The sequence below is a fragment of the Mus caroli genome, unplaced genomic scaffold, assembly GCF_978045245.1.
Source record: "Mus caroli unplaced genomic scaffold, Mus_caroli_1 scaffold_7, whole genome shotgun sequence".
Taxonomy (NCBI): domain Eukaryota; kingdom Metazoa; phylum Chordata; class Mammalia; order Rodentia; family Muridae; genus Mus; species Mus caroli.
In genome coordinates, this window is record NW_028227262.1 from 78359464 (window position 1) to 78378019 (window position 18556).

The 18556-nt window shown below is 44.9% G+C and overlaps 1 protein-coding gene across 2 annotated transcripts in view; it reads right to left on the reverse strand.

Moving 5' to 3' along the window:
* Positions 1 to 7996: 7996 nt before the first annotated feature.
* Positions 7997 to 18556, reverse strand: part of Eif2ak3 (eukaryotic translation initiation factor 2 alpha kinase 3) — a 59583-nt gene continuing 49023 nt past the window's right edge. For both annotated transcript variants that reach the window (XM_021164678.3, XM_021164677.3), the window contains exons 14-17: positions 15225 to 15392; positions 12163 to 12264; positions 11009 to 11071; positions 7997 to 9142 (exon numbers count right to left, since the gene is read on the reverse strand). In XM_021164678.3, the coding sequence (XP_021020337.2) occupies positions 8942 to 9142; positions 11009 to 11071; positions 12163 to 12264; positions 15225 to 15392 (534 nt within the window). In that variant the 3' untranslated portion in view covers positions 7997 to 8941. The remainder of the gene's footprint in view (positions 9143 to 11008; positions 11072 to 12162; positions 12265 to 15224; positions 15393 to 18556) is intronic.

Sequence of the window (18556 nt, forward strand, 5' to 3'; positions counted from 1 at the left end):
ACTGAAATTGGTGTCATTTTTATTTTTTCTACCTTTTGGGGTGTGTATAGAATGTATGGAGATGTGTATGTGTGTGAGTGGTGTATGTTCACATGTGGAAGTCAGAGGACAATCTCAGTCCTCTTTTGTTTTGTTTTGTTTTTCAAGACAGGGTTTCTCTGTATAGCCCTGGCTGTCCTGGAACTCACTTTGTAGACCAGGCTGGCCTCGAACTCAGAAATCCGCCTGCCTCTGCCTCCCGAGTGCTGGGATTAAAGGCATGCGCCACCACGCCCGACTTTCCTCCTTCTTTTTAAAGATGTATTTATTTAGTATGCATACAGTGTTGTGCCTGCATTTATGTTAGGGCAGAAGCTCTCACTCATTTAGAGGGCACAAGATCTCATTAGAGACAGATGGTTATGAGCTACCATGTGGTTTGAATTGAACTGGGGTCCTCTAGAAGAGCAGTTTGTGCCCTTAATCTCTGAGCCATCTCTCCAACGCTCCTTGTTGTCTGAAGTATACTGGTTGCGGGCACATTCTTAGCCATGATAAACCTCTGAGTGCTGCTCTATAACAGGAACCGCAGTAGCCCCTGAGGTTGTCAAGGAGACTAGAAGTGGATTTCACAAACGTTACCTATGTATCATCTATTTGTCTCTTTCTGTCTGGTTCGTCCATGCATCTGTCCGTCTGTTCCATCCATTCTATCCTAGTACCCTAGGATGGGATTTGCTATGTAGGACGCACATCAGAAAGCAAGCCAAGTCTTCCAGGAGCCCCGCCCACTGGCAGCTCAGCAGGTATGCGTCAGGGAGGTAATTAGTGGAACGGGCTGACATGCTCCACTCACGCACCTGCCACCAGGTCCCTCTGCCAGACTCTCCTCACAGTATTCAAGCCCAGCCTCACAGTATTCAAGCCCAGCCTCACAGTATTCAAGCCCAGCCTCCCACATCTGTTTCTTCAATGATTGGGTTCTTGTACATATTTGCCTGGATGAGTTTCCTCATCCCGTAGGTGCAGTAACTGGCATTGTCCTAGCCTTTTCCTCTAAGTCTGTCATCCCCAGGTAGCCAGTCTCCGTTTTTTAGTTCCCTTCACCAGCTCTTTACACCAACAATTCCTGGCGCCACTCCTCGCTGGGCTGGAGCCAGATTCCTGACATAACTAGTAAAGTCGATATAGCATTCCTTTTTTTTTAGGTCTTTGCAAACTCAGAGGCCACGCTGTGCCCTGACTCCAGGCAGACTCAGATGGGGATGGGTGGGTTGGTTGTGACTGACTCACAAATTTGCTATGCCCCGCCTCTGGGGGTGCTCCGCAGTCTAAGGTCAAAATCCTGGAAGGAAGGAGATAATCCCAGCCCTTTTCCCACAACACTATCCCAACCCAAACCCTCATCTAATAGGAACTGAAGGGAAGTTTCTATCCCTGTTTCTGTCCTCCTCCATGTCTCCCCTCGTTTCTTCAAGGACAGTTCTTGGCTACTTCAATCACAACCGTATGCATAATAGGTTGGCGGCATCTAATCCTGGATGCTAGTGCCTGCTTGGCAGTGCATACTGATGGTGCATACCATCTCACCTGGCGTTCTTTGTAGCAGGTTTTAATAGGCTGGGTTTAATTTGTTTGTTGAGACAGGGTTTCACTAACAGCTCTTGCTGGCTGGGAACTCACTATATAGACCAGACTGGTCTAGAATTGATAAAGATTGGCTGGAAACTACTTCCTGAGCATTGTGATTAAAGAAGTGTCCCACAATCGTCCCACCAAAGTCACCTGGTCTTTGCAAGTCTGTGTTCTTTCTCTTTTCTGCCTCTTCCGTTTTCACCCATGTGGAAACCTGAGACTCATCAAAGGGAGCAGTTCTCTTTCTACCTTTCTATCCAACCAGAGGGAAGGATGCTCAGAGTTCTGCAGATGTGCTTGCGGGTTTCTTGGGGGTGGGGCGAGGTGGGATGGGTATGGCTCTTTAATCTACAGTTTAGCCATCAGATCTCCTCGTGAATCCGGGGAGAATGTACTCACATTCGAGCTGAGGGAAGTAAACCCCGACTTCATTCCGAGTCTCTGTTGAACTCCAGGTTTGTATGAGATCCTGCAACACAAGTCACATCTCTTATTTAAGTCTTCACACTATGTTATCTGCAGTAGTGGATATAGATTAGAGAGCTGAAAGACAGTTGTAAACAAGAAACCAGAAGCTGCGATACCAGAAGACACTGTCCTGTCACCAGTCACTCCTGGGGGTGGGGTGGGGATTTTGAGAAGCAAGATAGGGACTTGTTATGCAAATATGGGTGGCCTGAGAGGCAGGTGGGTTATTATTAAAAGCTACTGCAGTTCTGTTAGCTATGTGATCTTGTCCCCTGGCATGTAAAACAGCAACTGAAAATAATTGTTTTTACCAAGGACCTACTAAAATTAAAGGTCATGTCAAATTCTATAAAAGAGTACAAATCTGAGATCACTTAAGATATTGTAAATATTTCCTTTCTTTGTGTGTGTGTGTTGTGTTTTTTGAGACAGACAGGCTCTAGCTGACCTCAGAAATTTTTATGGAACCAAAACTGGCTTTACATTTCTGAACCTTCTTTCAATGGCATGTGGATTCAATCCCAGCAGAAGCAGGTGAGGTTGAGGCCAGCGTGGTCTTCATACTGAGTTCCAGGTCAGCCAACCAGACATACATAGTAAGACTCCTTTTCTGTTAGTAAGTTAGTAAGTAAGTAAGTAAATAAATAAATAAATAAATTAAATAATAAGATTCCGACCTCCTGCCTCCACCTCCCAAATGCTTGAATTCAAGGTGTGAAAACACCCAGTCCTAGTTTTGTCCTTTTGTTCTGTTGCCACGATTGGCAGGTGGTAGAACACAAAGTGGTCTGAAAACTATTATATTTTTGAAAAGCAGTTCACCCCAAGGCGACGTTTAGGAATGGCTTGTATAGACACTCTATAGCCATGACAACAATTTCATCTGCAGGAAACTGTTTTGATTTGTTGCTATCACAACCTTCCACCTCCCGGAAACTTGTATTTGCCTTTATCTTCCTAAAGTACCATTTAAAAATTCCATGTCTGCTTCTTGATTCCTTAGACACACTACCCACAGTGTGAATGTCCCCCTTTATCCAGCTATTGAGTAATTCTTTAGACGATCCTTGAAGAGATGAATCCCTCTTGTCCTTAGTTACGTCTCGGTGTCACCCCTTCCCCTTAGCTTCCAATTCTGAGTAGCTGAACACTGTCAGGTTCCTGCTGGGAGGCCCCAGAGCCCTGGGCTTGCTACACCTTGCAACTCTGGTTTCTCTCTATGCCCCTGGGACTGACAAGAAGGATATTTTGACCAAAGTTGCAGTCATCTCTCAGGATAGTGTCTCTTGGCACAATTTTTTTTAAGATGTATTTATTTATTATATGTAAGTACACTGTAGCTGTCCTCAGATACTCCAGAAGAGAGCATCAGATTTCATGGTTGTGAGCCACCACCATGTGGTTGCTGGGATTTGAACTCGGGACCTTCGGAAGAGCAGTCAGCACTCTTAACCACTGAGCCATCTCGCCAGCCCCCCTCTTGGCACAATTTTAAAGCTAACTTCAGGCAGACCTTGGAGCCCACGATGAGATAGATAGCCAAGCAAGAGAACCGCACAAGCCACACATCCATTTGCATCCACACATAAACATATGCACATGGAAAATTTATTTTTAAAAATTGCATTTATTGCTGGGAAATGGTGGCACACTTAAGCTCAACACTTGGCTGGCAGAAGCCTGGTCTACAGACCAAGTTCTAGGACAGCCAGAGCTACACATAGAAACTGTGTCCATAAAACAGAATAAAAGAAAACAATATATTTATTGTGGGGGTGAAGGGTGGGCACATGCCACACAGTGTGTGTGTATGGAGGTCAGGAGATAACTTGGTGGAGTTGGAGTTTTCCTGCTAATACTTGTAACCCAGAGATCAAACTCTGGGCAGCAGGTGCCTTTTCCCACTGAGCCATCTTGCCAGCCCAAACAATAGAAATAAATAAATAAAAGATAAAATCACTTAAGAAAGGCAGTGAGTACTTCCAAAATGATACACCCCTCCTGCAACCACCACCCCACCCCATGAAGTCCCTCCTAACTGAACATGAAGAGCAGTGGTAGCAGAGCCCTCTGCCTTGGAGTGCTGGGGCCTTTACTCCCTTAGCTACTGGACAGAGATCTCTCAGCTCCTGCTCCCTGGCTTAGGCTCTCTGGCCTTTTCCTGAGTAGGTTAAGGTAGTGGCCTCCTGCTGGCTTCCTATCTGGAACTCTCTCTCCCTCTGATCAACCCACTTCTTTTTTTTCCTTTTTTTTTTTTTTTTTTTTTTTTCAAGACAGGGTTTCTCTGTATAGCCCTGGCTGTCCTGGAACTCACTTTGTAGACCAGGCTGGCCCTGAACTCAGAAATCTGCCTGCCTCTGCCTCCCCAGTGCTGGGATTAAAGGCGTGCACCACCACGCCCTTAACCCACTTCTTTATTCACCATGGTGACCTTAAAATTGCTCCTCGTAGAAACTTCAGTCTCCAGCGTAGAAACTTCTGACAGCTTCCCATCTGCTAGCCAAATCCCATTCCCCACCCCCAAGAACTGTGAGACTGTCTTTTACTAAGGGAATACTTGACCAGACATAACAGTGCATACCTGTAATTCTGGTATTCAATAAGCAGAGAGAAGATTGAAAGTTGGAGCTAGCCTGGGCTATAGAGCAAGACTCTACCTCTCTCTTAAAGAGGACACTTACCATTCTTTGTGTCTCCAAACCATCATAGGTATTCTTAGTATAGAAGTCTGGCCTTGGGCAGTCTTAAGTGGGTAGGCTAGACTACAGGTTCCAATTAGAGTTGAGTAATGGATAGTGTAAAATAGATCTAAAGTAGGTAAAGATGTTTGCCACCAAGCCTGATGACCTGAATTTGATTCGGGGAACCCACATGGTAGAAAGAGAAAACTGATTCCCGTCAGCTGTCCTCCAGCCTCTGTATGTGTACATGAGCGCATCCCTGCTCCAATAGTAAAATGCGAAAACAAGTTAAAAAAAGGATTAATAATGTGAAGTAGAGAGAGCAAGGAGATTTATTCAGTGTGGTGACATTGGGAGGAGGCCACCATCCAGTGACCCCTCAAGTCCGGGAGGTTTATGGGTTAGATAATGCCTCAGGTGTGACGAGCAGTGGAGGATCTGTCCTTGCAGCTGCTGCTCTTTCTAGAATTCAAGGTGACCTAATGGCGGGGCTAAGGATGATGACTTCCCTCTATGCCTTCAGCTTTCAGGGGTTTTAGCAGAAGCAGCTTCTGGTGTCTGTTTCCAAATGGCATCCTCCTATGGAAGAGTTACTCTAGAAACGCAGGCATCATGCCCTCCTCACCACTAATGTCCAGACCTCAGTGGTAACTCTTCCTGGGGTAGCAGGGGAAGGTTTAGGAGTGCCCAACCTTTGAGGTAGCCAAGGCATTTTAAAATTAACTGGCGTGTGTGTGTGTGTCCGCCATTCTCAAATCCAGATAGCTCCTGTGTGTGAGTGCAACCCACTGGGAGTCAAAGCAGTATAGCTAAAACTTCACACTACAATCTTTACTATGTATGCAGCCAAGACTACTCCATGCAGTACTGCAGGGTGGTGGTAAGGAAGGCCTTCCCTTTGGAGACCTCAGTGACTAACAGAGATAGCTGACCCGTGATAGTTAATCTGCAGACTGACTTAAGCCTAGTCATTAGTGCAAAGAGCTAAATTGCTTGTTCTCTCTGTCCCCCTCTCTCTCTGTCTCTCTCTCTGTATTCCCATGTGTATGTCTGGGTGTCTACCTCTGTCTGGAAAGCAATTGTGCTTTAAGTGAGAGAGAATCTGGAGTCAGAGGGCTCCACCTCTAGACTACTTCTGGCCACCATTGTGAACCCACTAAGTGTTGCTGGTCTGTTTCCTCAACTGTCCCACTCTTGGACTCCGAAGGTGTTCAGCAAAGGCATACCAGGATTAAAATGACACAAGGCCTGATTATAACAGGTGAGAATTTGTAACCACAGACAATTTAGAACAAGAGAGTGGACAAATTGCTGACTGGAAATCAGAATGTCTGGGTTTTGATCCGGGCCTGCCCTGGTTTTATGATCTTGGGTAAATCATGAGACCTTTCTGCATGGGAGTTTGGCCATGAGTAGGATGGTGGTCACTGTGCTTTTGATAACTAGTTCCCAGTTGTTGTGAGGATCAAGGACATGCGTGGAGTAGACCGGGAAGAAACAAACTAGGTCCCTGACTCGCATGAAAACAGAATAGGAAGCAACAGCTGGGTCAGGCTTCCCAGGAGCCAGGGGAACCTTGAGCAGGCCTGCCTGCCGTTAGGTGTGAGTCTAATATGATCCGGACACCTTGCAAGCATTTTCTCATGTCGCAAGCTGCTCCTGACTGTGTGGAGACTGAACTGTTTGTAAGATGGGAAGCACAGCCTTTTTTTCATTGTGACAAAGTACCTGAGAAACATAAAAGGGGCGCGATTTGCCTCATGATGTTGGTCTGTAGTCACTTAGTCCCATTGCTGTGGATAGAACACCATGGCAGAGAGTGTGATCAAGCATAACTTCTCACTTCATGGTGGGCATAACAGAGGCAAGCTGGGCCCCAGCACCCATGTATCCCTCTCTGCTTTCTGATGTGGACGTGATGGGACCAGCTATCGCACACTCCCGATGACTTGATTTCACCACTATGGTGGATTGCTCCTTGGGACTGTGAGCCAGTTTCTCCTTACTTCTTGGAGTTTGCTTTAGTCTTGAGTATTTCAAGAAGTATATATCTCAGCAACAGGAAAAGGAAAAGTAAGACAGGCATAGTTGAGAATTAGGCCCCTTAGGGCTACGCTGATGGACCTAACTAGCAATATCATCTTTCGTTTTTCTGTGATCTTTCACTTTGGGGCATGGTCCTCTGTATTCCCAGTCCTTGGCATGGGGTGGGGCCCAGAAGCTATCACTGATTGTGAATCTTGTGAACTTGCCTTGGATAAGTTTACGAGTAAGTTTTCATGGAGCTGGAAAGAGAGCTCTGTAGTGGCTGGTGTTCTCTTACTAGTTTTGTTACCCAAGAGGCCCGTTTGCAGTGCCCCCCACAAGTAGGCAAAAGGAAGTCTGCCCCCAGCTGGCTCTGATTGGTAATAAGGAATTGCTTAATAGCCAATGGCTGGGCAGAGGGAGATGGGGCCGGGACCTTTAGATTTGCACAGGCTAGGAACTGGAAAAAAGGAGACAGAGAAGTGCCGTGATTCAGATGTAGATGGATCAGATTTTGATCTGGAGAAGGAAAATCATCCGAAATGTAGGTGAGAAGGAATGTGGCCCCCGGAAGGGCTGCTCAGAAGCATCTTGGGCAGCAAAGACTAGAGAACTACCCAGAAGGAGCAAGGGCAACAAAGATAAAATATATAATCAGAGGGCATCTGTGTCTTCCATTAGCGAATCCAGATATCTCCTGGAGTCAAAGCGGTGTAGGATACAGAGCTCAGCAGTTAAGAGCATTTGCTGCTCTTTCAAAGGACCCGAGTTTGGTTCCCAGCACCCACATCAGCTGTTTACAACCAGCTCCAGGGGACCTGATGTCCTCTCCTCTAGCCACCGCTGGTACCTACCTGTGCACATATGGCAGATAAACACACAGACACATATGTAAAAATAAAAAACATAAAAAAACAAGGAATACCTTGACTTGAGAGTAAGGGGTATAGCCTTTTCAGAGTTCTATGACCCCATTTTGTAAGTTAGAAGACCATCCTTTAAAAACTTTCTAAAGTCAGGCCATGCTGGTACACACCTTTCATCACAACACTAGGGAGGCAAATGCAGGCAGATCCTTCAGTCTGAGGCAGTCTGGTAAATGAGGCGGAGTGCCAGGATGACAAAACAAACAAACCTCCCCCAAAGAAAAAAACTTTCTAAAATAAGAGTCAACTATTTAGTATAATTTAAAATTTTTTTATTAAATCATTTAGACTTGAAAGAAGTCATAATAGTCATCACACTTACGTGCGTTCTGTACACCACCAACCCAAATGGATTGATTTCAGAATTTTTATAAATAAAAAATAAACGTATTTACAGGAAAAATGAAAACATGTTAGCAAGTTGAGATGATTAAACTTATCTATAATCAGTTTGGGGGAATGTACCCACTTGTAGTATTACATTTAAGATAGGGTTCTACTAGGATAAAAATTCCATAATTGAAGAAGTTAGTTGTAATAGATAATCCATTTCCTACTGCACTTTTTTAAAAAAAAAAAACACCAAAACTCTCAAATCAGATCTTTTGACCAATACCTAAAAGCTCCATTTTCCCATTATTGGAGGTAAAAAGTACAAAAAAGCTCTTTGCTCTCCCTAGACCACCTGAAGAATGATGCTATTCACTGCTGCAGACTATGACACTACCGACATAAATGGCGACCCAGCTTGTGCTATGTGCCTTGCAAAATAGTGCAGATGGGTCAATGCTCACCAGGGACAAAAATGAAGTCAGCCTTATAACAACCACTTCCAAAGTCACCCTTGTATCTCTAGAAAGCTCGTTTCTAGAACATATGGTTCCCATGTGAGAGGGTCTTTTACACTTTTGTGCTTTAAAGACATTGCCAGTTCAGACCATTTGAGGATCTCTTCTACCTCCTGGTGAAAAGTGAAGGTTCTAAACTGACCAGCTTGTCTTGGGACACCGACAAGCAACAAGTCCATATGTCTTTTACATAGATAGCCCTTTCCTTGATGTTCAGTTAAGATCAAACTGGGTTAGGCCCGTGATCCAGTCTGACTTAGAAAAATTGGTCCCGAGTCAAACTGATCAAAGCATAAAATCTGAGTCCACCGCTGTGGAGAGCCACGTTCCTCAAGGTGCCTGCTCTGCCACCTTCAAGGGTTGCTGGCCTAGCTGAGGGCTAGTTGCCAGGCAGTGGGCTGTACGAGCAGCTGGGCTGTCTGGAATGTTTTGTTCCGGGTGAACTCATGGAGCGGGACCGCTGTCTCAGAACCGTTTTCCCGGGAAACTCCAAGTTCTCAAATATAGCATTTTCAATGATGTCTGTGGCTTCAGGCCGCTCCGTGGGGGACGGAGAGAGCATGTCTTGAACCATCATATGCTGAAACATAAAAATGGTTTTGTGTTAAAAGCTCTAGATTTAGATTGTTAAGCAGTCCTTTAAGTCTTGGAAAATAATAGATGTATATGCATACACACACTCATTTGGGCACATGTATTCACTGAGTACATGTGTGCACATGAATACACACATATATATTCTCTCTCTCTCTGCCCTCCCACCTCCTCAGTAAAGGAGCTGGAACACAGGGCTCTCTTCACGTGGTAGGTAGGTATAAACGGTCTTTATTTACACCCTCAGTTGCAGCCAAACTTCTGCGTAACTGTTTTAGTGTGTGAAGCACATCTGATTAAACAGCTTTCACAGAAGGCCCACAGCAGCCATAGAGAATGGCAGGAAAGAGCATGGCTGAGCTCTATTATCATGTGTGTGTGTGTGTGTGTGTGTGCACGCAAGCATGTGCATGTATAGGTGGTATACGCATGTGTGCCTGTGAGGCCCTGCAGAGACCGGGGGAGGAGCAGGTGCCCTGCTGTCTCTCCACCTTATTCCTAATTCTCTCTCTGAACCTGGAACTCAGCTCGCAGCCAACAAGTCCTAGTGGTCCTCCTGTCTCTGCCTTCTACACTGCTAAATAATCTGTGTGCAGGCATGACCACCTTTGTGTGTGTGTGTTAGGGATGCAAACTTGGGTCCTCAACAAGCGTTCTTACCCACTGAGCCACTTCCATGGTCCTTGCTGCCAGCTTGATGACCTGAGTCGGCATCTTAGGCCCCATATGATAGAGAGAACTATACCCCTTAAACTTCCATATATGTACCATGGTGCACACTTACATACATACACACACATGCCCCCTATAATCAATAAATTAATAAATAAATTAATTTACAAATAGGCAGCAGGCTGAATTTAGCCTGTTAGCTTTGCTGCAAATGTACAGAGGCTATCTGGGTGTAAAAAGCCTTTTATAATGAAAGGTTTTAGAATCACATCCCCGAGGCATAGATGTCACCTGATTTTAAATGTAGATTCATTTTACAAATACACATGAAATAATCTCAATAAAGCATTTTTAAAGCCAAGATTTATCAATGTGTAAACATTAAAGTGATAAGCTTGTGGACCCACACACACTATAGGAAATAAGTTACAAAGAGAAATGATGTTACAATGTATTTTTAACCTGATGTTACAATGTATTTTTAACCTGAGGACCAGCTTAATCTTCTACTAATCTCCTACACCACTTCCTGTGTGGCCTGAAGAGCAACTGGAGCCTCCCTCTGTTTAAGAATAAGCCATTTTTAGAGCTCTCAGACCAAATCCCAGCACGGAGTTAACATAGACTGCTCCTGTGAGGGGCTGTATGAAGTCAGCCTCAGGGAAGGTGGCAGTGCAGCCTGACCTCTGCAGGCCACTGGGTTCAGGGCAGTCCTAACAACCTGGTCTCCTAGATCAGTGCTCTCAGCCTTCTTGTGGCAACCCCCATCCATAAAGTCATTTTGTTGCTACTTTATAACTTTAATTATGCTACAGTTATGAATCATAATATAAATACCTGTGTTTTCTAATGATCTTAGTCAACCCCTGTGAAACTGTTTAGGTCTAAAGGGGTTGCCAGCCATTGATCTAGAATGTTGGGTGTCTCACCTGAAAAGGCGAAGCTGATCAATTGACTGCTAAGGACCCTTTGTGTTTCAGGGTGTCTTAAGAACAATTTAAGCTTGGGAGGCAGAGGCAGGAGGATTTCTGAGTTCGAGGCCAGCCTGGTCTACAAAGTGAGTTCCAGGACAGCCAGGGCTATACAGAGAAACCCTGTCTCGAAAAACCAAAAAAAAAAAAAGAACAATTTAAGCACTTACTATGATGATTTTAGAGAAAGAGCTAAAAATTATCCATACCTCTTGGGGATATTTCTGAGTGAACAGTAGCGGAAACTTGAGATTTCTGACATCAGTTAAAATCTAGAAAGAAAGGAAGACAGAAAGTTAATCTTTTCACTTTATTTTGTCGTATGTCCACGTCTCACACGTGCTAGACAAGCACACTGACAACACTGCAGCCTGTCTTTTCCCTTTCCTTATTTTTATTAATGTGCCTATGTGCATTGTATGTGTGCTCGTGCCTGTGTGTGTATGCATGTGCACCCAGGCAGCTCAGGTATTAGTCCCTGGAGTACAAGCAACTGTGAACTGCTTGCCATATGTAGGTGTTGGGAACTGAACTCCTGTCCTCTGAAAGAACAGCAAGGGCTTTCAAGCACTGTGCCTTCTCTCTAGCCCCAGACTTTTCACTTTCTTCCCAGTGTCTTTGATGAACTGATTAATTTAATTCTTGATTCTTTACTTGAGTGGATGGATCTCTTATTTTGTTTAGACAGAGCTCACTTGGTAGCTGGTAGCCTTGACTGGCTTGGAACTTGCTCTGTTTACCAAGCCAGCCTCCAACACACAGAGATCTGCCCTGTCTTCGCCTCCCAAGTGCTGGCATTAAAGGTTGCACTACCATACCCAACTAGTACTGTCTGAAAACTTACGGTCATGATGTTTGGAAAACCTAGCCGTGTGCCATCTGCCAGCATCTGTCTGTGACTGCATGACCACTTGTCCTCCACAGGGTTTCCTCCATCCAACTGGCACTATTTCCTGCCCTCACTCACGTTACTCTCCCAGCTCCCTCTGGCTTTGCCGTGGTCACAAAGTTGCCAAATGCAAACTACTGTTAAGGTGATGATGAACTGATGCCAACAGAACATCTAGAATAACCCTGTTGCTCACTGGGTCCCTTTTGCTCCTAGTTTAACTGTCTAATGGCATCAAGAATAAACTTAATGGCACTGGAGAGTTCAGCTGTGTAGCTTAGAACTGCATGCAAGTCCACTCCAGGGGCATCTGAAGCCTCCAACATCAGGGGATACCTGCACTCTCACACAACCGCATGCACACACATGCGTAGTTAAAAGTTTAAAAAAGAAGAACTGTAGCCACCTAAAAACTCTTGTAAATTGTAAGTAATCCCCTCCGCCCGTCCTCTTGGGTGCCTGAGATGCACTTACCCGGACTCGTTCCATCTGGGTGCTGAATGGATAAAGGAGTTCAAACAGAATCAAGCCTAAAGAGAAGATGTCCACTTTATGGGAGTAGTTGTTTCCATGAATCTGAAATAACATAAAGATATGTAAAAAAAAAAAAAAATTGCCCCAGAGGGAGCATATCATTACAGCATTCACACAGAGATGGCTCAGTTCCTACGCAGCATCACTGGCCCTGAGCTGATTCAGTTACCTCTGGGTATGAGCAAAGAGTTAATCTCTAAGTCCCTCTCCTGCCCTCTTTCGCTGTGGGCAGGTGTAATTACAGCACTCAGCATCACAGAGGGAAAGCCCAGGTAAGGCTCCAGAGAGATATGCATCAGCACCAACGGCAGAAACTCGGAGCCTGGTGCTCTGGAGTCTGTAAGGGCCGCTCAGGCCCCCTGAGGTGAAGCTTTTCAAAGCGACACTATCTGAAGCCAATCTCATTTCTAATCACCGGAGTCCTGAAGTCGGTCATTACTGCAAGCCGCTAATCAACCGGGAAACCTTCATTACGCACTTAATTGCAGACTGCTCTGCATGCACAGCCCTATTTTTCATGTGCATATTTTTTGTGCCTTCCCAGTCCTGGCAGGGAAGAGACCTGCTGCTTTTGTGTTCCTTTCCCATCATTCAGCACTGGGCTAAGTACAGAGCAGGCCCTCAATAAATACCTGATACCACTGGGCAAAGAATCACATCTGGTCTGCTCTATTAAGGAAAGCCCCATTCAAATGCAAAGCGAACTCCTGGAGCCCTGGGAGAGCCCTTTTATTTATGAACATTTCCTTAGGCCAGTTACTTGACTACAGGTAAACAGCCCTGGAACCGGCTCACCTCAGAACTGCTGTACCAGGGAGAGGGGAGGGGGAGGGGAAACAGGTACTAGGCGGTAGAGCAGCGGTCAGGACAGAGGCCATCACCCCCCTCTCCTCCACACCATTCTAGCTATCTGCCTCTTTGGTTCCTTCTATGCAGGCTGGCTTCTGCTCACAAAATAGCAGGTGCAAAGTTCCACTGACTGTATCAGCTCTGCACCCACCATGCTATGATCTAAAGTGATCATTGCAACCTATAGCACTGTCCCTTGCCTGCCACCCCTCCCCTCCCTCTGTGGCTTGGGAAGCCTTCAAAGAAAATGTCCAAGGACATTGGCAACAGAGGTACAGGGGAAAAAAGATACCCTCATACAATATTTGGGGAATGTAAACTGACTCATTCACAGTTGAATTAATGGAATCATGTCCATGGCAGAGTCAATGAAGATGTAACAGAGATGCTGGGCCAATTATCCAAGTGACTGGCCTCCCAGCAAAACTGACATTAACTTTAGTGTTCAAAACAAACATTGAGCAATCTGAACTGCATGTATGTTTCACATCTGTCTGAGGATGTCCAAGAACTCATGCATGGTCATATGTGAATACTGATCGAAAACTATGAAACAAAATTCCAACTTTAGTTTCCAACAATTTATATATAATATTAAAAGATATATTTACATATAAGATATGTGTGCATGCATGTACACAGCTGGAAATTTTATACTTATTTTTGGTAAATGCCTTTTTCTTTATTATATATTCCTATATTTTCACATTCCTTTTAAAGAGGAAAGATTAATATATAAGGAGAAAGAATTATTAACATGTTACTGGATTGTAAAAATTGAGACTTGAAAGTTTTTGGATTTTTATTTTATGTTCATTGGTGTTTTGCCTGCATGTGTGTCTGTGTCAGATACCCTGGAATTGGAGTTATAGCTGTAAGCTGCCATGGCGATGCTGGGAATTGAACCGGGGTCCTTTGGAAGAGTAGCCAGTGCTCTCAATGGCTAAGCCATCTCTCCAACCCCCACATATTTATTTTGATTGTGTGAATTTGTGGAGACTGAGCTACTTGAAGATGCCTTTTATTGAGCTTTGAAGAGAGTTCATTGCGTATCCCACCAGAGGGCCGCAGGGCGGGCAGTAGCTAGAGTATGCCTGGCACCAATTACACCTGAAGGCCCAAAAAAGGTGAACTTTGTTAAAAGTGAAAGCAAGCGCTAGCACACACCTTTAATCCCAGCACTCAGGAGGCAGAGGCAGCTAGATATCTGTGAGTTCGAGGCCAGCCTGGTCTACAAAGAGAGTTCCAGGACGGCCAGGGCTACACAGAGTAACCCTGTCTTGGAAAAAAAAAAAAAAAAGAGTTGAGACTGCAGATCCTTGGTTTGAGATGGGGTTGGGAAAATGGTAATTCTAGTTGTATTTTAATCACTATGCACTGCATAATGTAGTTAGAAGTAGTTTTCAAGGAAAATAATGGTTTGAATCAATTTTTTTTCCCCGAGACAGGGCTTCTCTGTGTAGCCCTGGCCATCCTGGAACTCACTTTGTAGACCAGGCTGGCCTCGAACTCAGAAATCCGCCTGCCTCTGCCTCCCGAGTGCTGGGATTAAAGGCGTGCGCCAACACGCCCGGCCCACAACCATTCTCATGCAGAGCAGTCTCATGTAACAAACAAAGGTACGAAACAGAAGCAGAGGGTGGAGGGTTCAAGGGCCAAGCTACATGAGACCCTGCCTCAGAACCAGAACAAACAGAAACACATTTCAGTCCAAATAGAAATTTGGAAACTTCTAAAAATTTCAGTGTTTTTCATTTCTTTATTAACACACTGTCGATGTGTTGACGTGATCTGTGTGTTTCCATCCCCACATCCCATCATTTTTTCTCTTTGGGTTTTTGAGACAGGCCTCATTTTGTAACCTAGGCTAGATCTGAACTCATGGCAATCCTCCTGCTCCAGCCTTCCGACTCCTTGGATTACTGCCATGAGCCACAATGTGTGGCTCTCAAAGTCTCTTTTCAGGTCTGGTTCAGAGGTGACAGCATGTTTCATGGTTGTATTTTCTCACTCTAACCCCAGGGTGGGGTTGTGCTTCCTGGGGCAGAACTGCTTTCATAACTTTCAGGCTATGTATGGCTGGACACTGTACCAAGACCATGGGAAAAGCCTCATTAGGCACTGCCTAACTATCTAAAGTCGGAAAGACTCACCTGCTCTGGGCTCATGTAGAGCTTGGTCCCTACTTGTCCCGTGTGCGTAGCATAGGCTGGCATTGGAGTCAGTACAGTCTGCTCTTCTTCATCTTGGTCCATAGCAGTCACCAGTCCAAAGTCCCCAACCTTGACCACATCATCCATGTTGAAGAATATGTTGGAAGGCTGGGAAAATAATAATAATAAAAAAAAGCACAGTGAGTATATACAGAGAAGGGGAAAAAAGCCAAAAGAATTATATGATTTTTAGAAAAGAAATAAAGAGGATATGACTCTCTAAAAGGTGCTGCTGTCCCGTGAAGAGGAATAGCTGGTCAGCACTAATTGGATTCCATACTTTTCTGTGTTTTGTTTTGTTACTGAGAGAAAGAACATAAAGCGGTGTGGGTAGGGAGGTGGAGGCGGCTCTGGGAGGAGCTGGGGGAGGGAGCATAGAGTGCTTGTCTTGCAGGCAGGAAGCCATGTGTGATTTAAAGTCATCTTCAGCTACATAGTGAGGTTGAGATCCGCCTGGACTACTTGAGACTCAAGAGAACAGAGACAGAGTTCCAACGCAAATACCGCTTTGTGTAGCTCTTACATGTAGGCATAAGGCCTTGGGTTGGATCTGTGGCCTGACTGTGGGAAGGAGGGGAGAGAGAGAGAGAGAGAGAGAGAGAGAGAGAGAGAAAGAGAGAGAGAGAGATGACCAAACTATATTTTAAAGAGAGGAAGAAAAAACTGTGCTTGTCTAAGCAGCTTACTACTTACTATTAACTCATGTTCTACACGTCTTTGAAAATCACTGTTGGTCCCCCACTTTCTAGATATGGAAACTTAAGCCCTAGTAGTTAAGCAAATTGCTTGAGGTTAGGCAGCCAGCAAGTGGTAGAGCCAGGAACTGAACTCAGGCAGCCTGACTCTGCCTCTGCTGCCATGGGAGGTGATCTGACCACCTGGCCATCTAAAGAATGTAACACGCCCACCATCCGGTCTGTGTCCGAGGGTGGGGGCAACTTATCGGGGGAATCAGAACTCATGACTGGTGTTCTCTTGCTTCTAAATCCCTCAGCTCCCAATGCTAAGAGTTAGACCTAGCCTCTGGCTCGAGTTCTAAATCCCCACTTGAACTCACATATTAGATGTAGCTAACCAAATGTCATGTGCACTCCTCTGACTTCAGGTCCCATATAGGAAATCTGTCACTTTCCCTCATCACTGAAAGAAAAGCCATTTAGCTCACAAGATCAAACCTCATCCTGCTTCCAACACTGCCAGAATAAATAACACTTTGATTCCTAAGATCCTGGGAGTGCTAGGATGCCTGTGGGCTGGAGAGTCCTCTGGAGACCATGGGACTGCCCCAACACTTTCATCCCTAAGATGCCATCATACAATTCTGACTTTGAAGCAATAAGGCAACTAAAATCTGTGGTAATAATCTAGAACTTTCTCAGCGATGGCCCCGTAATCAGAGACAATAAATGACAGTACCTTTCTCTCTCTCCTCCTTCCCACTGTAAGAGCTACACAAAGCGGTATTTGCGTTGGAACTCTGTCTCTGTTCTCTTGAGTCTCAAGTAGTCCAGGCGGATCTCAACCCCACTATGTAGCTGAAGATGACTTTAAATCACACATGGCTTCCTGCCTGCAAGACAAGCACTCTACCAACCAAGCTGCATCCCTAGTGTCCCCTCCCATTTTCCAATGGCAATTACAGAACTCTTAAAAGACAGTATTTGTCTCTTTAGCATCTATTTCCGGTGCTTCTTTTAGAAGCATTCAGACTTTGTGAATTCCCTTGGGTCTCAGTATGGAGCAATTCCACCCTTGCCTGATCCCTTTCCTTCCAAGGAGTCCAGTGGAGGGATGGTCTAGGGACCTTGGTTTATTAAAAACAAGTCTTAGGATTTCTGGCCACCTCAGGGAAAAGAAAAAACGTTTTTTACCATGTACTACCAAAAGCCTTACAGAAAGCTTAAAAGACAACATGTCCGGGAACCATTAGCTGCCACCTTGAGTCTGTAACAGGAGAACCTGGTTGGTTATAAGTGCAAAGAATAAACAGGAAGAAGAGAACACAATCTTCACCAAGTTGTCTGATTCTAGCTGATGCTGTACTGAATGCCTGATTGTTTTGTCACATGGTGGACAGAGCTTCTGCAGACTTTGTCAGTACTAATGCTCGTGGTTGCAAGCAAAAGAAAATCCAAACTAAAATGAGCCAAAGGTCCAGAACATGCCTGGAACTGCTCTGAGGCTGGGATCGGGAACAGGGTGGGTGGGCATGGTTTGGACCACCACAGAAACCAGAGGATAAATGACCTATGTGTGCTGAGAATCGGGTTCTTTGAGAAAAGACCAAAGGAAAACAGAATTCCTGGAGAGGCGGCATGAGTGGTGCTGATGACAGACATGTGACCAAGCTTTATAAGGAGGAAAGCCGACAAGGTTTAACATGGAGTCCTGGGTCAGAACATGTCAAGATACAGGCTTTTCAGGGAGGGGAAAGATTCGTGGTGGTGTTTTTGTTAGCATACTAAATATTTTGAAATGGCTGCCTTTTCAAAGGAATAAACCTCTTTATATTTTTAGGAAAACTAAAGGGAAAATTAACTTTCTTTTGGGAATTCTTCTGGTGCACATACAAATAGGAAAAGTTCTTTACACAACGGAGTAATGTGGAGCAAACCTTTGCCAACATCTTGCTCACATTATAAAACCAGCATATTACGACTGTTAATGAAGTCATTGGCCTGGAATTTCATGCTGCTGCTTCTGCAGGACAGGGAGTAGGCCATGGGGAACTTGTACATGCGTGAGGAAGTTGACCGTATTCACACCTCAGCAGCTCGGATCACCAATCTGAACCTGAAGGTCTCTGCTGTAAGTCACCTTCTCCAGCCCAACCAAAGGACACACCTCTCAACTTCCACTGTGTGTGGATCCGCCCACGGCACCCAGCTTGGACCCACATCAAACTTACCGAAGCACAACGACTGCTTATAACAGGTGGTGGGTGTGTAGGAGCACAGGGGTTCTCCCTGACTCTTAGTCCCATTTTCTCCCCAAATTCTTAAAACACATTCAAAACTTTAAAAATATTTTGTTGATGATTTTAGAAGAAAGCAACTTTTTGTTTGTTTTGAAGATAGATAATGGTCTCATGTAGCCAGGCTAGCTGGAAACTTGCTACGTGGCCAGAGACCGACTGTGGGGCTCAATCTCGGGGCCTCACTGCATGCTAGGCAAGCACTCTACCACTGGAGAGACACTCTCAACCCAGAAAACAACTCCCGTTACAGCTACTTAAGTATTGGAAGCAAGTTTGTTATTACATAAAAATAAAA